The sequence below is a fragment of the Zootoca vivipara genome, chromosome 8 (assembly GCF_963506605.1).
Source record: "Zootoca vivipara chromosome 8, rZooViv1.1, whole genome shotgun sequence".
Lineage (NCBI taxonomy): Eukaryota > Metazoa > Chordata > Lepidosauria > Squamata > Lacertidae > Zootoca > Zootoca vivipara.
The window spans coordinates 31676393-31696148 of record NC_083283.1 but is presented as its reverse complement, the minus strand read 5'-3'; the positions used below and the strand labels follow the sequence as shown (position 1 = coordinate 31696148).

General features: G+C 46.1%; 1 protein-coding gene across 3 annotated transcripts; it reads left to right on the top strand.

Annotated features, from left to right (window-relative positions):
* Window positions 1–1312: 1312 nt before the first annotated feature.
* On the top strand, window positions 1313–19413 carry C8H8orf89 (chromosome 8 C8orf89 homolog). 3 transcript variants are annotated; one of them, XM_035124508.2, is made up of 8 exons: window positions 1313–1559; window positions 3611–3662; window positions 5158–5318; window positions 8178–8310; window positions 10169–10255; window positions 11111–11221; window positions 12306–12370; window positions 18928–19413. In XM_035124508.2, the coding sequence occupies exons 1-8, from the start codon at window positions 1520–1522 to the stop codon at window positions 19065–19067; spliced, it is 789 nt and encodes a 262-aa protein (XP_034980399.1). In that variant the 5' UTR covers window positions 1313–1519; the 3' UTR covers window positions 19068–19413. The 3 variants fall into 3 exon arrangements, with proteins under 3 accessions (XP_034980399.1, XP_034980397.1, XP_034980398.1); XM_035124506.2 differs by having other exon boundaries at window positions 1313–1565; XM_035124507.2 differs by having other exon boundaries at window positions 1313–1565; window positions 8181–8310; window positions 18928–19411.
* Window positions 19414–19756: the final 343 nt, after the last annotated feature.

Below are 19756 nucleotides of genomic sequence, written 5' to 3'. Positions count from 1 at the left end.
TATTTCGCACTAGAATTGTAACATTATTTTTAAAAGGACATCATGGAACTTACTTTATTTGCTTCATGGAATCTATAGCACTGCATAACTTCAGCGTTGCAATTGCTCCATAGTGTTGTCTGAAATAACGTTATAAAATAACTTCTACGGAGAAACTTCTCCCACTCGTAGTATGACATTACCACTACGGTGTGTGGACAGGGCAGCACTGAGTAAACAATGCCTTTGCTGTTCCTACAGCTGTTCTCCTTTCCTATTAATGGTATCCTTATCATTCCAGGATTTCTTATCTTGGTGCTTGGATGAAAAATCAACCAACTCAAACACTTTGAAATAAGCTGTGAAACAACCTGGGAATCCACACCGTTGCTGAAGTATGAGCAATTATGTGTAATAATAATAATAATAAATAATAATAATAATAATAATATATTATCCACATATTTCACAATGAAATCATCTCCTGGAGTGCTATTTGCCAATCCTCTGCATGCCAGTTTACTCAGAGAGAATCCCACCAAATAAACCAAGCAGCAGCAGCAGATTACATTAGCATGCATGGCTAAACTGTCGTTTTTATTTTGCGTTTTTATTTTGAAAAGCTCCAAAGTTACTTCACGATGATTAAGCAACATGCCACAAAAATAGTGAGTGTGTATTTGAATCCACAAGGCATTGGACTAGATGTTGAGCAAGACAGGAGAGAGAGGCGTGTGAGAAAAATTAAACTGTGTGCTATTAGTCCAAAACATTACTCTTGGTTATATAGTCTTAAAAAAGGGTGTGGCTATGGGAATAGTGTGCCTTCACCACTGCTCCTAATGCCCAGCATTAAAGGTGAGAACTGCCACATTCTGGATCCATGGGCAATTCCATCTGAGTCAACGTGGACTACAGTGAAACTATTTTAAGACTTTGCGATGCCCATGAAGTTTGGGATTTTGCCATAACAGACTAAATGCAGCTCCCATTCCGGGCCTTGGCCATGGCGGATGCTGCCTCTTCCTACCAGCCTTTCTGATTGCAAGTGGCAGAAATTCAACAGGGGAGGTTTTTTTTCCAAAAACAAGAGAGGGCAGCAGCAGATGGCTTCGCCTGTTGAACGCCTGCCTTGCAAAAAAAACAGTTGTCGGAAGCCGAGGGAACCCTCGCAGCGGGGAAGAGAAGGCACCCGACGGGGCCGTCTCCGGCTGCTGCGGCTTCCCTTCAGCTTCAAGGCGCAGAGAGCCACCTCGCCCTCGCCGCCGCCCCATGAAGGCCTAGGCCTCGCCTCTTTATTGCGGCTCCCTCCGTTGCCTAGCAACCAGCGGCAGGCCTGCCCGCCCGCCGGCGCAGGGCCGGCGCTCCAGTAGCCGAGGCCGGCGGGGCAGAAATGCGGCCGTTGGGGTCTCGCGCGCAGGCTTCCGCGGAGGGCCATGAGGAGCCTCAGCCTCCTCCCGTCCCACAGAGGCGAGGGGGCCGAATCTTCGGCCGCCGTTGAGCCTCCTTCGGTTTTTCCCGTGGTGGTGGAAGGGCCGCTATGAGCAGAAGCCAGCAGCGCATCCACTTGGAACAACGGGGTGCGAGTGAGTGCTTGGGGGGGGCAGAGGGGAACTGCTGCAAGGCCCTCCCTCACCTCTTCCCCTAAAAGGAAGGGACGCTGCAGAAGGGGCTGGTGGGCCACTCGCCCTGCTTGGCGTGCGTGCAATATGGCGACCCAATTGGTCTACCTTACGAGGTTGTTGTGAGGGATTAATGTGAAGCTCCCCGGGCGCTCTCTTAACGAAGCGATGTGTCCCATTGAGCTAAATGGGGTTTATTCACAAATAAGAGAGCACAGGATTCTAGCCTAAAAGCATTTTGCAAATACTGGGTATTGAAAAGGTGAGGCCAGGCGTGTTGGGGCTCAACCCTGCCTGAAATGACTCCCCTATCAAGTGGGGACTGATAGGGAAGGGCACTCTGCACATGCTTGAAGCACTTCTCACCCTGCAGTGGGGGTGGGGGATTTGCACATCATTCCAAGGTATATGGTGTTGAAAAGCAGGTTGCAGGAATGGCACCTGACACAAACAAAGCCGTGGGGCTTCCACTCCGAAAGTAAAAGATACCTAACAATTCTGAGGACTTGAGGAAACAAAAGTGAGCAGTGGTAAAATAGAGCAGTGGGAATAAGAATTGGCCCTTTGGGAAGGGAGTGGTAATACAGTTTGTTTTAAATGAGGAGTTGTAAGGGTAATTTCCCCAAGATTATATGGTGGTCCAGTTGAACGTGTGTATGGTTTTGTGTGGTGTGTTTGTTCTGAGGTAGTGGAGAGAGTGTGGGCTTGAGAAACTTGTAGGTTTGAGAGATGATTTGGGGATAATTTATTTGATTTAAAATAAAAAAATTCCTTCCAGCAGCACCTTAAAGCCCAACTAAGTTTTATTTTGGTATGAGCTTTCGTGTGCATGCACACTTCTTCAGATACCAGCATAGCTGCCAAGTTATCCCTTTTTTAAGGGATTTTCCCTTATGCTGAATAGGCTTCCTCACGAGAAAAGGGAAAACTTGGCAGCTATGGATACCAGATATTTGATTTAGATTTGCTAGAGTAAGTCAACTGCTAGGCTGGAAAGAGTAAAGGGCTGTAAATTTCACTTATCTTAGTTCATGTAAAAAGAGACCATCAGAAATGTGATATAAATGTTTTTCTAACAAACTTTGAAATCTATGCCTTTTGATGCATTGTACATAGGGTTCATTTTTTAAAGAAATTCCCAGAAACTTCAGCGAGTACAAAATACAGTGTAACCAGTTAATTGGGGCCAGCTTTATGCATCCTTTCTCACCTGTGCTTACACAGCTGCATTAGATCTCTTTCCAAGCACAATTCAAAGTGTAGATTGTTACCTGTCTGTGGGGAATCTTTGGTCTACAGGCTTAATTAGGCATGCTAGCCCTCTCCATAGCCACCTACCTTACACCTAACATCATATATGATGACACCAGGTGCAGAGCAGGTATATGTGCACCTGAGCCAAAAAGAAGTTTGCAGGCACTGCTGATCATCCACACCTGCAAAGCCCAGTGCAGCTGATTGGTTGTTGATGCTTTGTGGGCTGTGCAAAAATGGATCACCTGACATCACTGTGGTGTCAGGTGATTGATAGGTGGGTGAACTCACCTCCTGACTAGAACCACTTCCCTAACCTTGCTATAAAGTCTTAAGTCGTGTGCGGCTGATGATAAATGGATATAGAGCTGTCCCAGTTGTGCCTCTGATGTGTAATATTCTCTCTCAAGAAGTGTAACAGGTTCCAATTTTGATGTCTTTTTGGCACCAGAAATTGCAGTAATTTTTTTAGTTTGTTTTAGTGTTTTCTGCTTGATCTTAGAGGTTTTTGCTGCAGCTTCTACGATTTATTGTATTGTTTGTATGCCAGTCTGAGAACCCTGTTATTGAAAGATGGTTTATAAACTGACAAAATCATTAAAATGGGGGAGTGTGCTGTCTAAAGCAAAATTTACCATTACAGTACTGGTAAAATATTTACTGTTAGTAATGCAAGTATATTTAATTGTAATGTTACTTTAACTTTTGGTATGAAAATAAAGTAACTGAATCTGAATGGACTTTGTATATTACAGATTCACAAGCTCCTAATGGTAAGCTGCCAGAAATCTCGTGCATCCCTGAATGGTAAGTATTTATTTAACTTTGGCCTGTGGTGTAAAATTAGTGTTCTAAAATATGAAACAGTGTTTTCAAAATATGAAAGCCCAACCCAACTTGATTTCAAAAGAGAGGTTGGTTTTTAGCTCAATGCTAGTGCTGATATACTCTAATTTAGCATCGTTCCATAACTCCTAACTCCTCATTCCCCACTACTATTAATGGAGATGAGTGGTTAAGTCTGTAATATTATATCAATGTATGTATTATTCTGGGAGTAAACCCCACTGAACTAAGTGAGACCTGCTCCAAAGTAGACATGTAGAAGATTGCATTGTTAAGCTCTTTGCAACTGAGAGGCTGCTGTTGCTTACTTACTGCATCTGCCACCTGAACAGCAGCCTTGTATGTAGTCATGATGCTGAAATTGTCTGTTGCTGGTTCACAGGAATACTTTCGTTTCTATAGTTTAGAGCCAATTATTCCCTTGTTCTATTCAACTTCTTTATTCCCAGCTCTTGAGACCTTTGGGGGTTTATTGATGTTTTTAAATGTCTACAAGTACTGTGCTTTCTTTGCCAAAAATTTGGAGTTATCAATTGCTATTTTAGGGGATAGGGTCTTGTAAGTTTAAATTGCAACAGAAGAATTTACAATAAGGAAAGCTTAGCATCATATTTTAATGATTCATAAAAGCTGTAAAGGTAAAGGGACCCCTGACCATTAGGTCCAGTCGTGACCGACTGGGGTTGTGGCACTCATCTCACGTTATTGGCTGAGGGAGCCGGCATACAGCTTCCAGGTCATGTGGCCAGCATGACAGAGCTGCTTCTGGCGAACCAGAGCAGCGCACGGAAATGCCGTTCTTCCCGCTTGCACTTTGACGTGCTTTCAAACTGCTAGGTTGGCAGGAGCATAAAAGCTGCAGCAGTTATCAAAACAAGCACTTTTTAAAAGTAAAGGGACGTATGCCTCTAGTATGCTTAGGATCCTTTTCTTTATGACGATGCATTTTGAACTCTTTCTTTGGCGATCCATCTGGTTTTCTCACTGAGAAGATCAATGCAAACTTTCCTGAAATACAGTTTGTCCATCCCTGTTGATAGCCCTGTAAAATGCATGCTGTTGATTTGGAGTGTGCCTAAAGATGCACTAGAGATCATACTGGGTAATAATGAAGTTGAGCAGTTTCTCACAAATAACTTTATAAGGAAAGAGGTAGCTAAATGTTACAATATTTGATTGAAAACAGTTTGTAGCACAATTCTGAAGAAGCATTAAGTTGGCCAGGGAGAGAGGAGTAATCTTGTAGGGCAGTCTCTCCCCCCCCCCCCAACACACATTTTGGACTAGTTTCCATCAGCTTCAAGGGAAGGCCAACAGAGTGCTTGTTTGAAACATAGCAATCCTTGGTGACCCACTTATTAACTTGAGAAATGTCTGTACCAGACAACATGTGAAAAACATTTATTATTTTTGCTTTTGTATTCCCCTCTGGTGTTCACTCTGATGTTTGAAACAGCAGACCTGTCATTTCTCAGCCACCAAAGGAACAAAAATTGCCAATCCTAAAATCTGACCAAAGATTCCTGGATAAAAAAGTCTCTGGAAAATCATTCGGGGGTCACCTTTTCGAGAATAGTTGGAAACATGCAGTGATAAAGACAAAAAGGATAAAACAAGGTAAGATGTTTAAGGTTGTCAATTGATAGTTATCCTACATTCATAAAAAGGAAACTTACCAAGATTTTTTAGTGTTGGAATTGCCATAAATCAACCTAATCTCTATTTCTGGCTGCTTCCAGATTGTCATTAGTTTGTGGACTGGAATCCACTGACTACTGGCAAATTTAGGTTGAGCAATTATAGTGGATTTTGTAGTTGTGTGTTGTTGTTGTTGTTTAGTCGTTTAGTCGTGTCCGACTCTTCGTGACCCCATGGACCATAGCACGCCAGGCACTCCTGTTTTGCACTGCCTCCCGCAGTTTGGTCAAACTCATGTTCGTAGCTTCGAGAACACTGTCCAACCATCTTGTCCTCTGTCGTCCCCTTCTCCTAGTGCCCTCCATCTTTCCCAACATCAGGGTCTTTTCCAAGGATTCCTCTCTTCTCATGAGGTGGCCAAAGTATTGGAGCCTCAGCTTCACGATCTGTCCTTCCAGGGAGCACTCAGCCAATTCCCAAAGGAATTGGACTATTTGCAATAAGAAAAGTGATGGGAAATACACTGAAAGGGGATAACAATTGCTTAATTTAAATACATACCTCCCCACAAACAAATCAAAATCAAAAGTTGTTAACAAACTGGTTGTCTGGAAGGTACCTATGTAGTTTTTCCTTGCACTTTTTGTTGCTAAGAGTTATCTTCCACTCCTTAAAATCAATAGACATTTGCCCAGAATTGTCCTTTAAACTGCTGTACTGCACATCCTCTCCAGATATTGCTGTTCTTCTCAGCCACTTTTGATACCATTAACGATAGTATTCTTCTGGATGGGCACCCTAGTTTGGAAGATGGAAGTGATGTTCTGATTGGTTCATATCTACCTATCAAGCTGTTCCCAGAATTTGATAGTTGGGAACTACTGCTTGATCCCATAGTATTTATTCTTTGCTGTTTTGTCTTGCTCCATACTTTTTCAAAACTAAATCACACTTTTGGATAAAGGCCATCAGTGTACTGATGACACCCAGCACTTTCTGTGTGTCTCTTGTTTTATCAGTTTCAGGTGAGGAAGTGGAAGGGCTGAGGAGGTGCCTGGAATCTATAATGGGCTGGATGTGGGTTAATAAGCAAACTCAATCCCAGCAAGACAGAGGTTCTGTGAGTAGGTGTTTTGTCTGTTCAGGGAGATAGTGTTCGACTTGTTCTGGATGGGGTTACATTCACCCTAAAGTAGAGGTAGCTAATGTTTTACCCTGAAGATGATGTTGAACCACAGCTCCTATCATCACTGACCTGCTGACTTGGACTGATGGAAACTGTAGCATAACAACATGTGGAGGCCACCTCATTAGCTTCTTGGACTGAGTACACATTTTGTAGATCAAGTAGATCAAACATTCTACTTGGAGGCCTTGGAAGCTCTGTGGCAAGAAGGAGGCCTTGGAAGTTATTTCTGTCCGGCTTCTCCTGGACAGAAATAACCTGGCCATAGTTATTCATTCCAGGTAACATCTAGGATTGAGTAATACAGTGGTGCCTCGACTTATGAATTAAATCTGTTCCGAAGGCACCTTCGTAAGTCGAAAAATTCGTAAGTCAAAAAACGCCATTGGAAATGCGATTTCTCATAGGAATGCATTGAAACGGAAAAATTAATAATTTGAAGCAACCCTATCTAAAACCGCCATGGTTTTTTTCCGGATGTCGAGACATTCGTAAGCGCGCGGCCATTACCCCCATTCATAAGTCAAAAAATCCAGTTGTTGAGTCGTTCGTAAGTCGAGGTACCACTGTACAATGTTTTGTGCATGGAGCTGCCTTTTAAGATGGTTCAGAAACTGCAATCGGTTCACAGTACAGTGGTTAGGCTGCTAACTGTAACTGATCATTTTAAAAGTATTACGCCGATACCTGAAGAACTTCACTAGTCTCTCTTTCCACATGCAATTCAAAGTATTTCTGAAGTCCTTATGCGACTTGGCACCTGAAGGAACACCACTATATCAATCTGCCTATGTAGTGAGAGTCTTCAGAAGCTCTCTTCTGGGGCTCTCTCCATTTAAGGTGTGTGGTGACCAGAGTGAAGGCCTCTTCTGCTTGTGGTACCGTTGCCTGATGCCAGCATTACTATCTTTTCAGTGCAAGCAAAGACTTCTTACTTTCCTAGGCTTTTTAATATATTGCTGTTTTTAATATGTTGTGTATTAGCATGTTTTTGTAAATGGCACAAAAGGATTGCTGAAGGGAGATAATATAAACATTTGTATGTAAATAAAATAAATGTTAAGGTAGTCAACAACAGAATGTTTGATTTTGTTTTAAAACAGTAGGTTTTTAGCGATGGAATTATTCCAGGTTTGACTGCCATTCAGGGGTTCTTAGGATTGCTGCAACTTGATCCTCTTACCTGGGAGTAAGCCCCATTGAATTTGGTGGAACTTGTTTCAAAGTAGGCATGCATAAAATAGTGCTGTTATCTGCAATCCTCCTGCGATTCATTGTGTTCCAGGTAGTGGTTCAGCATAAGGAACAGAATGTGCGTGTTTTAGATACTGGAGAAAATTTCAGCTGTGGATTTGACATGATGTTATGTAGTTTAGTGTGTGTGCACACACAGTATATTTAGAAGGCATTTCCGCTCTTGATGATTCCTTACTGTATAGGTGGCTGAGAACATAAGCTCACTATAAGGGAACTGCTCCTTCTGACTTGGTAACCTCACAAGGACCAGACCAGTTTCCTGTGCCCATACATGTCTCTTCAGAAGTCTCCCATTGACCTCAGTGGAGCAAACTTCTAAGCAAGTGTAAGACTGTAGCTCTAGCAAGTTTTGGCCTTATGTTCCATGTATGCTGCTTTGAATTATTTCTCTTAAGCAGAATATACGTCTGCATATGGCTTGAGAGACTCTGATGAAAATGCTGCAATGCCAAGTCTTGCTCACGCAATACGAAACCCCTCTCCCATTGCACAGAAGACACAAGGTGCTGCTAATTTATTTCCAGACAGGTATACTATTATAAATTCTATTATTGTATGGAGTGTATAGATGTTTCCCATATTCAAAGTGCACTGCACAGGTATAATTCACAGGGGCAGAATTCAAGCTGAGGAATTTCTAATAAGCACATCTCATAAAATCTCATGTACAAATTTATTTTTAAAATAGCAATAGAAGGGGAGGGAGGGGGAGGAGGAAAAAAATACCAATAGAAGGTGGAATTATAGCTCCATTTCTGCATTTAAAGCCAAATAGATGGAAGATGAACGCTTCTAAAATATGAACAGGTCATGATATAGTGACTTGTATAAATCGTCATGATATAGTGGACATTCTATTACTTCCAAATATTGTATGAGCCCCAATTCAGACATTGGCAAGTAGGCATATAGCCAGTCAGATTGTTAAAACTCGTTTGTGACATCAGTGGTCACCTGTTCAGAGGAAAGGGGGAAGACTGGCTTTGTTTTTTGTTCAGAGCAAAGGTGCCATTCAGTCACCATCTTGCCTCAAGCTTATTAGTTTCACATTGGCTTGTTTCAAACAAGCTATGTTTTGTCAGTTGCAACAAGGAAACAAGCTATGGGTAAGCAAAAATGGAAATGAAATGTTCCACATTCTACCTCACAACTGTTGGAAGAGGAGACCAGTTTGTTCTGACCACACTAAACTGTGATATAGGGTGATGTCTGAATATGAATATGGCCAGTAAAGGTAAAGGGACCCCTGATCATTAGGTCCAGTCATGACCGACTCTGGGGTTGCGGCGCTCACCTCGCTCTATTGGCCGAGGGAGCCGGCGTACAGCTTCCAGGTCATGCGGCTAGCATGACTAAGCCGCTTCTGGCGAACCAGAGCAGTGCACGGAAACTCAGTTTACCTTCCTGCTTGGAATTTATTTACTTGCACTTTTGAGATGCTTTCGAACTGCAGGAGCTGGGACCGAGCAACGGGAGCTCACCCTGTCGCAGGGATTCAAACTGCCGACCTTCTGATTGGCAAGCCCTAGGCTCTGTGGTTTAATCCACAGCGTCACCTGTGTCCAATATGGCCAGTGGAAACAGCAAAAACCTCGGTATTTTTAAGTGATCAAGTACTCATCTGTGCCATAGGATTACTGCTTTATGGTTTTGTTTTTTAAAGTCCCAACTTCATTAATGGTAGTTTACAATGTTTCATTGTTTAATGTGGTATGTAACTGAGAGGCTTCTCAGTAACTTTACAATTATATGAACTGGAGAAATGACAGTAACCACAAGTTTCCTAAGGTGGATAGAAGATAGGTTTTGCTCTTCTTCCCTATATGTTTCTTTTAGTGTAAAAAAATTACCCCAGAGCCAGTAGTAGTAGGGCCAAACAGCAAGCATGTATTTAATAAACACACATTTAATTTGGCCCCAAAAGTTCTATAAGTGTGTCTTACTACTGAGCTATACATGTATCATTAAAATACATTTTTAGTAGAAATGGGAGTGGATGAATGTCTGTACCGTTCATGTTTTTCTCATAGCATGTTGCATACTGCAGCTTGGGTTGGGGCAGGATCATTTAAGGCAATTCCCAGGAGTGCAGACAAATTAGTCTGTTGCAGCAAAAACTACAGGGCCACAAGGCACTTTAAATCAATGCTTGTATGGCATAAGATTTCATGGACTACAGTCAACTTTAGACACATGGGAGTGTTATCATGAGTTAAGAGGTCAGAGAGAAATATACGACAAAGAGCCGTTTTCTACCCAATTATGTATATCCCTGTATCTGTTGACCAATCCCATTTATTTGGGATAAAATATGTTAAAAATTCATAACACAATGTCTAACTATTTAATATTATATATATATACCTTCTTGTTTTTATAATTTTAGCTCTTATAGTAATGATGACCCCGGTTTGCCACCATTTGTGCTTCCGTGTACATCACAATACTTTATTGAAAGCTGCTACAAAAGCAGGTACGTTAATTTTACTCTTTATAGTTTGGATACAGAATTATAGTGCCTCGCTAGACGAATTTAATTCGTTCCACGGGTATTTTCTTATAACGAAAAATTCGTCTAGTGAATCCCATAGGAATGCATTGAAATTTTTTTTAAAAAAATTGCCCATAGGAACGCATTAATTGAATTTCAATGCATTCCTATGGGAAACCGCGATTCGCTAGACGAATCTTTCGTAAAACGTATTCGTCTAGCGAGGCAACCTCTGCTAGAAAAAACCTTTCGTTAAGCAGGGCATTCGTTAAGCGAGGCACCACTGTATGTTACTGAAGGCTGAGTGTTGGCATGTCCGATTGGGCTTTAGTCAGCCTCAGAGCTCCTTCCCCTAGGGTCAAAAGAGAGGCAAGGCCTCAGAAAGGCAGATGTGGTGCCCACTCCTCACTGCAGCAGACACTACTGATGTCAGAGCTCTACTGGTAGGCCTCAAAAGGAGTACTGTATTATTAGAAGTAGATGCAGTGAGGGAGACATACCCAGACCTGCAACATGAACCCTACACTAGAAACTACTGTATGGCAGCAAACCTGTAAATGGTGGAGTGCTGCTTCACCCTTACTTTCTCCCTGCCAGTGACAGCCCAACAGGACACTGGATGAGATTGTCACCTTTGATTTCCTCCCCCAGGTCTTTAGGATTGTGCCTTAATGACTTGACACTGGTAAAGAATGTGGTGTGCTGGTGATATAATGCTACTGGTATTTGTGAACCTTGGGCCAGAAGAACCACCCTCACAGCACTATGTGAAAAATAAGTGATACCATGATGTAAAACCTATTGCTGTCTGAGATACTGCTTTTTTTTCTCCTGCAGGGGAGATACAGCCATGGGGGATGCTTATAAAAGAGGGGCGTTTACTTGGAAACCAGGCCCTCTGAAGACATCTGGGATGCATGGTGGAGCTGGAGAATTAGGTGCTGTAAGGTAAGGCAGTTTGAGTAGACCAGGTCCTTCATGAAAAACAATGTTGGGAGTTACTTTATTTATTTAATTCTGCATCTTCAGACTATTTTCTAAATGTTTATTCCTGAAACAGCATAATAGTAAAAGAGGGAAACATGACTTGATCAAATTCATGAAAATAAAGTGAATATTTATTTTAACCACCTTTAACTGTCCCAAAATAGTCTCCTATTTGGCACAAGACTAGTCCACCTGCTTGCCTTCAGCAAGGTCACTGCATCATGTGTCTTCACCATGTCTTGGGACCTTAATGGGGGACACAGGAAGTGAAGAGAGGCAAGGATCAAAACTCACTTAGACCTGGAGGCAGTTCCAGACTGTTGCTATATTATGGGTGGGCATTTTAGCCTGGCCCATCCCCTTGATAGTCTCTGGACTCAGCCAAGGAGTTATCTTTTGTTGTAATGCTGGGAAACATTACCCCCTTGTACTTTTCTGCCAAAGGCTCATATGTACACCCATAAAGGGGCAGGGAATGGTAAAAAGCAGAGATTTAGAATCAGCAGAGTTGGTGTCATCTTGATTCCTGAAGCGAAGAACCACAGTGAGGAAGGAGAGCTCTCCCATGTAGTAAAGGCTTGTGTAAAGTTGCAGTATTGGCCTACTTGAGCTGGTGGAAAGCGCAACTGAGTCAATACTTTTCTCTGCTGGAGGAAAATGTTATGACTAGTGTAACAGTAGAATTCAGAACCAGTTCCTATGCAAGTCCCCCCCCCCAGCAATGCTTGCTGTCCTATAGCCACTCAATTCACCTCTATGAACCCTATTTCTTAGTATTCATTTATAGGTCTGTCCTGTTAATATTTACTTAAAGCCCCATGCATTTTAGTCCTTTCGGTACAAAGGTTTTGATAATTGTTGAGTACTACTAGGACTCTGGATGGCGATTCCTAATGAAATGCATTTCGATGTAGGAACACTTATATGGCATTCATCATGTTTTTTTCAGCACACCGCTGGGAACACCACTGCAAGTCACCTTGATTGCCATAGTCCATAAATATAACCTTCTATTAATAGTATGTTCTTGTGCAAATGTTTGTAGGTTGAAGAAGTATAATCGGTGTTCCAGCCTAATTTCATTTCCAGAAGGATCCAAATTCAAGCCTGGTAATTTATAGTACCCAATATATTTAATTTCCTACCATCTGTCTTCACCAGGATGCATTTCCTAAGCAAACTCATTTTCTCACTGCTTTACTGTGTGAACTTTCTTGCATTTTGGATATTGTTGCTGTTATGTTTATTGAAGGCTTTGTTTTCGTATGTACTTGAGGGATAGTGTCACAGTGGCCGGAGTGGACTACTTCAGAGTAACGACGCTACGCAGCTCTGCATTTTATTCTTTTATTGGTGCTGCGTATTTACAGTGCTCAAGTCATTGCTATTTACACGGAGCGATGTTGTCAGTCGGTTTCAGAACCTCCTAATGGCTTTTGGCGCGTCTTTCTCCAACACAAAAGCTTTGGCAGACCCATCCTCTTGCCCCTCCTCTTCCTGCGTAATTCTGGAGTTGGAGGGATGGGTCTTCCCCCCTTGCTTGCCCCTTCCTGTCCCACCTGGGACCCTGGCTCCTCTACCTTGCCTGAGCCTCGGACACGACTTCCTGCTTCCCCACTGGAATCGGAACTCTCCCTGCTTTCCCCTTTGCTCGGGGACGGGCTTGAACTCAGGAGGGGAGGGACTTCGCGATATCCCCTGTCCCTCACATCCACCCCCCTCCCAAGCTCTCCTTCACCCCTCCCCAGGCCCCCCCCATGTGTCGGTGACGACTGGAAGCCTAAGAACTCAGTGCTCTCCGAGCCCGTTGGTGTGAATACCTCCCCCCAGTCCTGCGAGCCCCCCCCTTCCGCCTGGGCGGACGGGAATCCCAAAAAGTCCGTGGCGTCAGAGCTGGTGGGGGTAAAAACGTTCTGCCAATCTGCTCCTTCCTCTGACTGGGTGGATCTCGGTGACACCCATACCTCATCCTCTGGTTCCTCAAACTCCGCTTCCCAGCGCCATGGTGAGCTGCTCTCCCGTGCCTCCTCCTCCTCCCCCTCCCTTTCCATGTGCCAGGGCTTGGGTCTGTGGGGAAAGAGGGCGTGAAATTCTTCCACCAAGAATTCCTCCTGTATCTGAGTGGCTGGGACCCATTCATTCTGGGACGGTGGAGCATCCTCCCATGCCATGAGGTACTCCAGTCCCCCCACCCCCCACCTTGAATCCAGGATGGCCGTGGCCTCATTGAGTTGCTCCCTGCCTTCCCTCTCCCCCCCTCCCTCGGGGGTTTGTTCGCCGTCTCGGAGCCTGCTGCTTTCCCTGTACGGCGACAGCAGCGATCTATGAAACACTGGATGCACCCTCATGTCCTCTGGCAGTGCCAGCCTGTATGCCACCGGGTTTACCTGTTGCGTGACCGTGAAGGGGCCCAGCCTTTTGGGTGCCAGCTTTTTGCACCTCCCTCTGGTGGGAAGGCCCTCCGAGGACAACCACACCTTGTCCCCCACCCTGATGACCTCCCCTTGTCGCCTGTGGCGATCTGCCCCCTTTTTGTACGCTTCCTTGGCCCTCTCCAAGTGTTCTCTGAGCTGCTGGTGCACCGTCTCCAGTTCCTCTGCCCAATCCTCAGCCTGTGGGCCCTCCTCCTCCTCCTCCTCCCTCTCCCTCTCTGGGAAAGATCTGAGGTCGCGCCCGTAATTGGCCTTAAAGGGCGACACCCCTGTGGAGACGTGCACTGCATTGTTGTAGGCAAATTCTGCTAGTGGCAAGCGATCCACCCAGTCCGTTTGCCGCTGGCTGACGTAGCATCTCAGGTACTGCTGCAGAATGGCGTTGACCCTCTCCGCTTGTCCGTTGGTCTGCGGGTGTCTAGCCGTCGACAAGCTGACCTCCACCTGCAGGAGGTTCATGAGCCGCCGCCAGAACCTGGAAACAAATTGGCGGCCACGATCCGAAATAACCCTTAAAGGTAATCCATGCAGTCTGAAAATGTGATCAACAAACAGTTTGGCTGTCTCTTCTGCCGAGACTGCCCTGGCACACGGTATAAAGTGACACATTTTGGACATAAGGTCCACCACCACCAACACTGCAGTCTTACCCCTGGACGAAGGCAGATCTGTGATGAAGTCCATGGACACCACTTCCCACGGCCTGTGTGGTGTGGCTAAGGGCTCCAGCAACCCTGGTGGCGCTGCTCTGACCACCTTCGCCCGCTGGCAGGTGGTACAGCCCCTTACATAGTCTCGAACATCTTCCCGCACCCCTGGCCACCAGAAGTGTCTCATGACTAGGTGAGCGGTTTTGTCCCTTCCAAAATGCCCCGCTGTAGGGTTGTCGTGCATCTGCTTGAGGACCGTACGTCGAAGCTGGGTGGTGGGTAGGTACAGCGCACCCTTGTAGAAAAGCAGCCCTCTGCGTTCTGCAAAGTCTTTTGCCTGCTCCCTCCCCCCTCTCAGTTCTCTGAAGATGCGGTTGGCAAATTCATCCGCTGCCGTCAGTGCTGTGAGTTCTGCCTCGCTCACCACAGCTGCTCCGCAGGACCATGCCGACGGGGGGAAAATGTGCCTTGGGGCTGGTGGCGCCTCCTCCTCCATGTACTCTGGCTTGCGGGAGAGGGCATCCGCCCTGACATTCTGCTCCCCCGGGATGTAGTGGATGGAGAAGTTGAAGTTCGAGAAGAACTCTGCCCACCGTATCTGCCGCTGGTTGAGCACCCTGGCAGTTCTCCAGAACTCCAGGTTCTTGTGGTCCGTGCACACCTGGATGGGGTGCTTCGCGCCCACCAGGAAGTGTCGCCAGTGCTGGAACGCAGCGTAGATTGCAAGAAGTTCCCTATCAAACACTGTGTAGTTGCGTTCAGGCTGTGTCAGCTTCCTGGAGAAGAAGGCACAGGGTCTCCACTCCCTGTTGGCGTCCAGTTGCAACAAAATTGCGCCCACAGCTTTTTCAGAAGCATCTGTCTCAATGCGTAGGGGCGCGTCCTGCACCACATGGAACAGGTTTTGGTCTGAGGCGAACACTCTCTTGAGGCTTTCGAACGCTGCTTGCGCCTCTGGTGTCCACTTGAACTTCTGCTTGCCTCTCAGGCAGTCCGTGATGGGAGCCGTAACGCGAGAGAAGTTCTTGATGAACTTCCTGTAGAAGTTAGCGAAGCCTAGTAGGCGTTGGGCATCTTTGCGCGTCCTGGGGCTGTGCCAGTCCAGGATGGCCTGCACCTTGTCCTTGTCCATCGCCAGCCCCTTGTCTGACAGCTTGTAGCCCAGGAAGTCCACCTCTTTGGTGTGAAACTTGCACTTCTCCAGCTTCACATACAGGTGGTTCTCCTTCAGGCGTTGCAACACCTCTCTGACATCTTTCACATGCTGCACTGGGTCCTTCGAGTAGATAAGGATGTCATCTAGGAAGACCAAGCATTTCCTGAAGAGGAGGGACCCCAGGACGTGGTGCATGAAGGCCTGGAAGCATGCTGAGCCCCCTTGCAAACCGAAGGGCATCACCAGATATTCAAAAGAGCCCAGAGGCGTGAACATCGTGGTTTTCCATTCATCTCCTTCCCGGATCCTGATCAAGTTGTACGCCCCCCTTAGGTCCAGCTTGGTGAAAATCTTGCCCCTGCGTGCCGCTGTCAGGAGATCATCCACTCTGGGCATGGGGAAAGCCACGGGCTCTGTCACCGAATTCAGCCGTCTAAAGTCCACCACCAGACGGCGCTGTTGCGTGTCTTTCTTGTCCACCCAGAAGACCGGGCTGCCCCCTGCTGCCTTGCTTTCCCTTATGAACCCCCGCTTGAGGTTCTTGTCGATGAAAGCGCGCAGATCCTCCAGCTCCTGGTCTGACATGGCGTACAGCTTGGCTGGGGGTATCGTCGCCCCTGGCACCAGGTTGATCTGGCAGTCAAAAGGCCTGTGCGGGGGTAGGTGGTCGGACTCCGCTTCGCTGAAGACCTCCTGCAGGTCCCAGTACTGCTTGGGTATTGCCTCACCCCCTTTGATATGCATGGTGGCCACCGTGGCTATCGGAGGCCCCTCCCCTGGTTGGTGCTGCATGCAATGTTCCAGACAAAAGTCTGACCCAAACGTGATGCACCTCTGGTGCCAACTGATGGAGGGGTCGTGGCGCGCCAGCCAGCTCATGCCCAAGACGATGGGGGGGTCTGAGATGGTGGTGACGTTGAACGCCAGTGTCTCTGAGTGCCTTCCCACCGTCATTCTCATGGGGGGGGTTTGATGTGTGATGGCCCCTCCCAGCAGCTCCCTGCCGTCAATGGTTGCTACGTGCAGAGGAAAATCCAACTGCAAAAGCTGGATTTGGTGCTCTTCTGCAAAGCTTCTCGAGAAGAAGTTGGCGGACGCCCCACTGTCAATTAAGGCGAGGACCGTCAGGGGATAGCCATTTGGGAGCGTTAGCGTCACTTCTAGAACCACTCCTGCTCTGGGAGGGGTGGGCTGGCTCTGCACCTCTCTGTGCGGGTGGGCGGGCTGGGGCTGTTGTCTGCTGACTGTGCCTGGCTGCTGCCCCTTGTCTCCTGCAGCCAGGCTTTCCCGTTTCCCTGCTGTGGTGCTGCGTCAGTGGGGGAGGGCACCACCGTTCCCGCCTTTCCTTGCCACTCCCTGCGATGTGGGCAGTCTCTGACGAGATGCTGGGGTGAGTTGCAGAGAAAGCAATTCCCGCCCCTTCCCTCCTTGCGTCTTGGCGCCGCTGGGGTTTGAAAAGCCCGCGCGCGCGCGCTATCAATCTGCATGGGCTCCTGGTCCTGGCTGGCTCCAGGCGTGGCCTGAAAGGGTTGTTGAGGGAGTGGCTTCTCCTGCGACCGTGGGAACCAAGCCCGCTTTGCGCGCGTCGCTTGCTTGTCGTTCCACCGGGATTCCTGCCTCACCCCCACCGCCAGAGCTGCTTTGCTCAGCTGATCCATAGTACTGGGCTTTGGACCTCTCGAGAGTTCATCCTTCACCTCCTCGCTCAAACCCAAGTAAAACGCAGCTTGCATGGGCGGCGAATCCAAAACCCACCCCAGTCTGTGCACCAGCATGGTGAATTTCGCCCAATATGCGCGAACTGTCATATTTCCTTGGCGTAAATTATGCAGTTCCTCCTTAGTCTGGTCCAAATGACTATCGGACGAATACATCGTCCTCAAACCTTCTAGAAATTGTTGGACATTTTTCATGCAAGGATTCTTGGTTGCGATTAATGGTCTTAGCCACTCCCTGGCTGCTCCGGTGAGATGTTCCACAATAAACGCTACTCTGTGCTCATCATCGGGGAACTCATTCTGGTGCAGCTCAAGAGCATACACGATCTCAGTCTCAAAGCCCTGAAACTCCTTCGGGTCTCCATTGAACTTGCTTACAAGGGTCCCTGCTCTCCTTCCTGGCAGCACTTGGACTTGGGGAGCCCCTCCCGCCTTGTTTTTCTCTGCATCCAGCTTGTTTTGGAGGTCTACCGCCACCGCCCTTAAATGCTGCTCTTTTTCCTGGAGCTCTCTCACCTGTTCCGCAAGTTGTAGCCGGTCGTCCTGGACCTTCTTAGTCTCCTCTTTAGCTGCCTTCAATTCTCCCTGCGCCTGCAGCGACAGCTGTTGCAGTTCTAGCTGGGCTTGCTCAGCGATCTGCCGCCACTTCTCCGCCTCGGACACGCTCATCCCGGCAACTCCGAAGTAGCCCAAAAATGATTAGGAGGTTGCTGTCACAGTGGCCGGAGTGGACTACTTCAGAGTAACGACGCTACGCAGCTCTGCATTTTATTCTTTTATTGGTGCTGCGTATTTACAGTGCTCAAGTCATTGCTATTTACACGGAGCGATGTTGTCAGTCGGTTTCAGAACCTCCTAATGGCTTTTGGCGCGTCTTTCTCCAACACAAAAGCTTTGGCAGACCCATCCTCTTGCCCCTCCTCTTCCTGCGTAATTCTGGAGTTGGAGGGATGGGTCTTCCCCCCTTGCTTGCCCCTTCCTGTCCCACCTGGGACCCTGGCTCCTCTACCTTGCCTGAGCCTCGGACACGACTTCCTGCTTCCCCACTGGAATCGGAACTCTCCCTGCTTTCCCCTTTGCTCGGGGACGGGCTTGAACTCAGGAGGGGAGGGACTTCGCGATATCCCCTGTCCCTCACAGATAGCATTTCTAGTTATGTTTGTAAAATGTTTCAAAGGCTTAACTCAGCTAATTAACGAAAGGCAATTACTGATACAAGCTACTAGAGTTATTTTGGAATGAAAATACATAGGGTCATATTGCATTTTTATGGTCACAAATGTAATTTTTCTACTTTAATGCATACCTTGCTCAAAAGATTGCTTAGGAAAATCATAATCTAAATGGATAACAAAATGCTAATATAGCAAGAGAAGAAGTGTGCACTACACTAGAAATGGGGATCTGTTTAGTTTTTAAAAATCCTAGGTGTCTGTACTGTCTTAAGAGAATAGCGAATTGAATTATGTTTTATGAACCTATATAAAATCATAGGCATCTCTAGATAAGCATGGTCAGACTAATGCATAACAAGCCAGGTTTATGAACACTATGGTACCCCTTATTCCCTTTGACAATCTCTCAGATAACCATTACAACTTGTTTCAAAAACTTGCTTATATTTTATGTATTTTATATAATTGTGTTTTAAGTACTTCCATGAGAGGGGCACATTATACTTTTGTTTAAAAAGTTTCGTTTTTTCTTCTAGGTTACCGTTTCACAGACCCTGTCACTGGAGCTCCTCCTCAGTTCCTCCAGCGGCTTTCTCAACTGGCTGCATTGGAATGTGAAACCATACATCAAGAGAAAACCAGAAGAATCAGGAAGGCCAAGAGACAGATGATCTAAACAACCTACCAGGAAAGGAACAGGCTCCTTTGAAATCATGTAAACTTACTATTTTCTAGTTGATGTCTATCTAATTCTTTCACAAATACTATGTTGATCAACAAACCTCACAATTAAGGTAAAAGGGAAATATGTGATTAATAAACCTTTTTTTATGTTTGTAGTTATATTGTCATTGTAGAGTTTTTGAACTGCATTTAATGCTGTAGATTCAGTAAGTCAGCCACCCCCCGCATAGTGATAGAAAAGTCAGAGTTGGAAGGGAACCCTGAGGATCATCTTGTCCAACCCTCTCTAATGCAGGAATCCCAGCTAAAGCATACAGTGGGGTACCTTGGTTTAAGTACACAATTGGTTCCGGAAGTCTGTACTTAACCTGAAGCAAACTTTCCTATTGAAAGTAATGGAAAGTAGTAAATAAAGCTCTTGTTAAATTTTAAAAAAAAGTAATGGAAAGTGGATTAATCCGTTCCAGACGGTCCGCGGAGTACTTAAACTGAAAGTACTCAAACCAATGTGTACTTAAACCAAGGTATGACTGTATATATAGGCAATGACGAACATCCAACCACTGTTTAAAAACCTCCAAGGAAGCAGATCCTTTGACTTATCCTGTTAACACGTGGGTTGCTTAACTTCTTAGCCCTTTGCTATCCCCAGGATAGGCTGTGATTTATTTCGTCAAATTT

Bases quoted from the DNA above. Each gene is read 5' to 3' on its own strand.
- C8H8orf89 (XM_035124506.2), top strand. From the start codon at position 1,520: ATGAGCAGAAGCCAGCAGCGCATCCACTTGGAACAACGGGGTGCGA. The intron at 8,311-10,168 runs GTATACTATTAT...TTATAATTTTAG, and splicing joins GCTAATTTATTTCCAGACAG to CTCTTATAGTAATGATGACC. The intron at 11,222-12,305 runs GTAAGGCAGTTT...AAATGTTTGTAG, and splicing joins GGAGAATTAGGTGCTGTAAG to GTTGAAGAAGTATAATCGGT.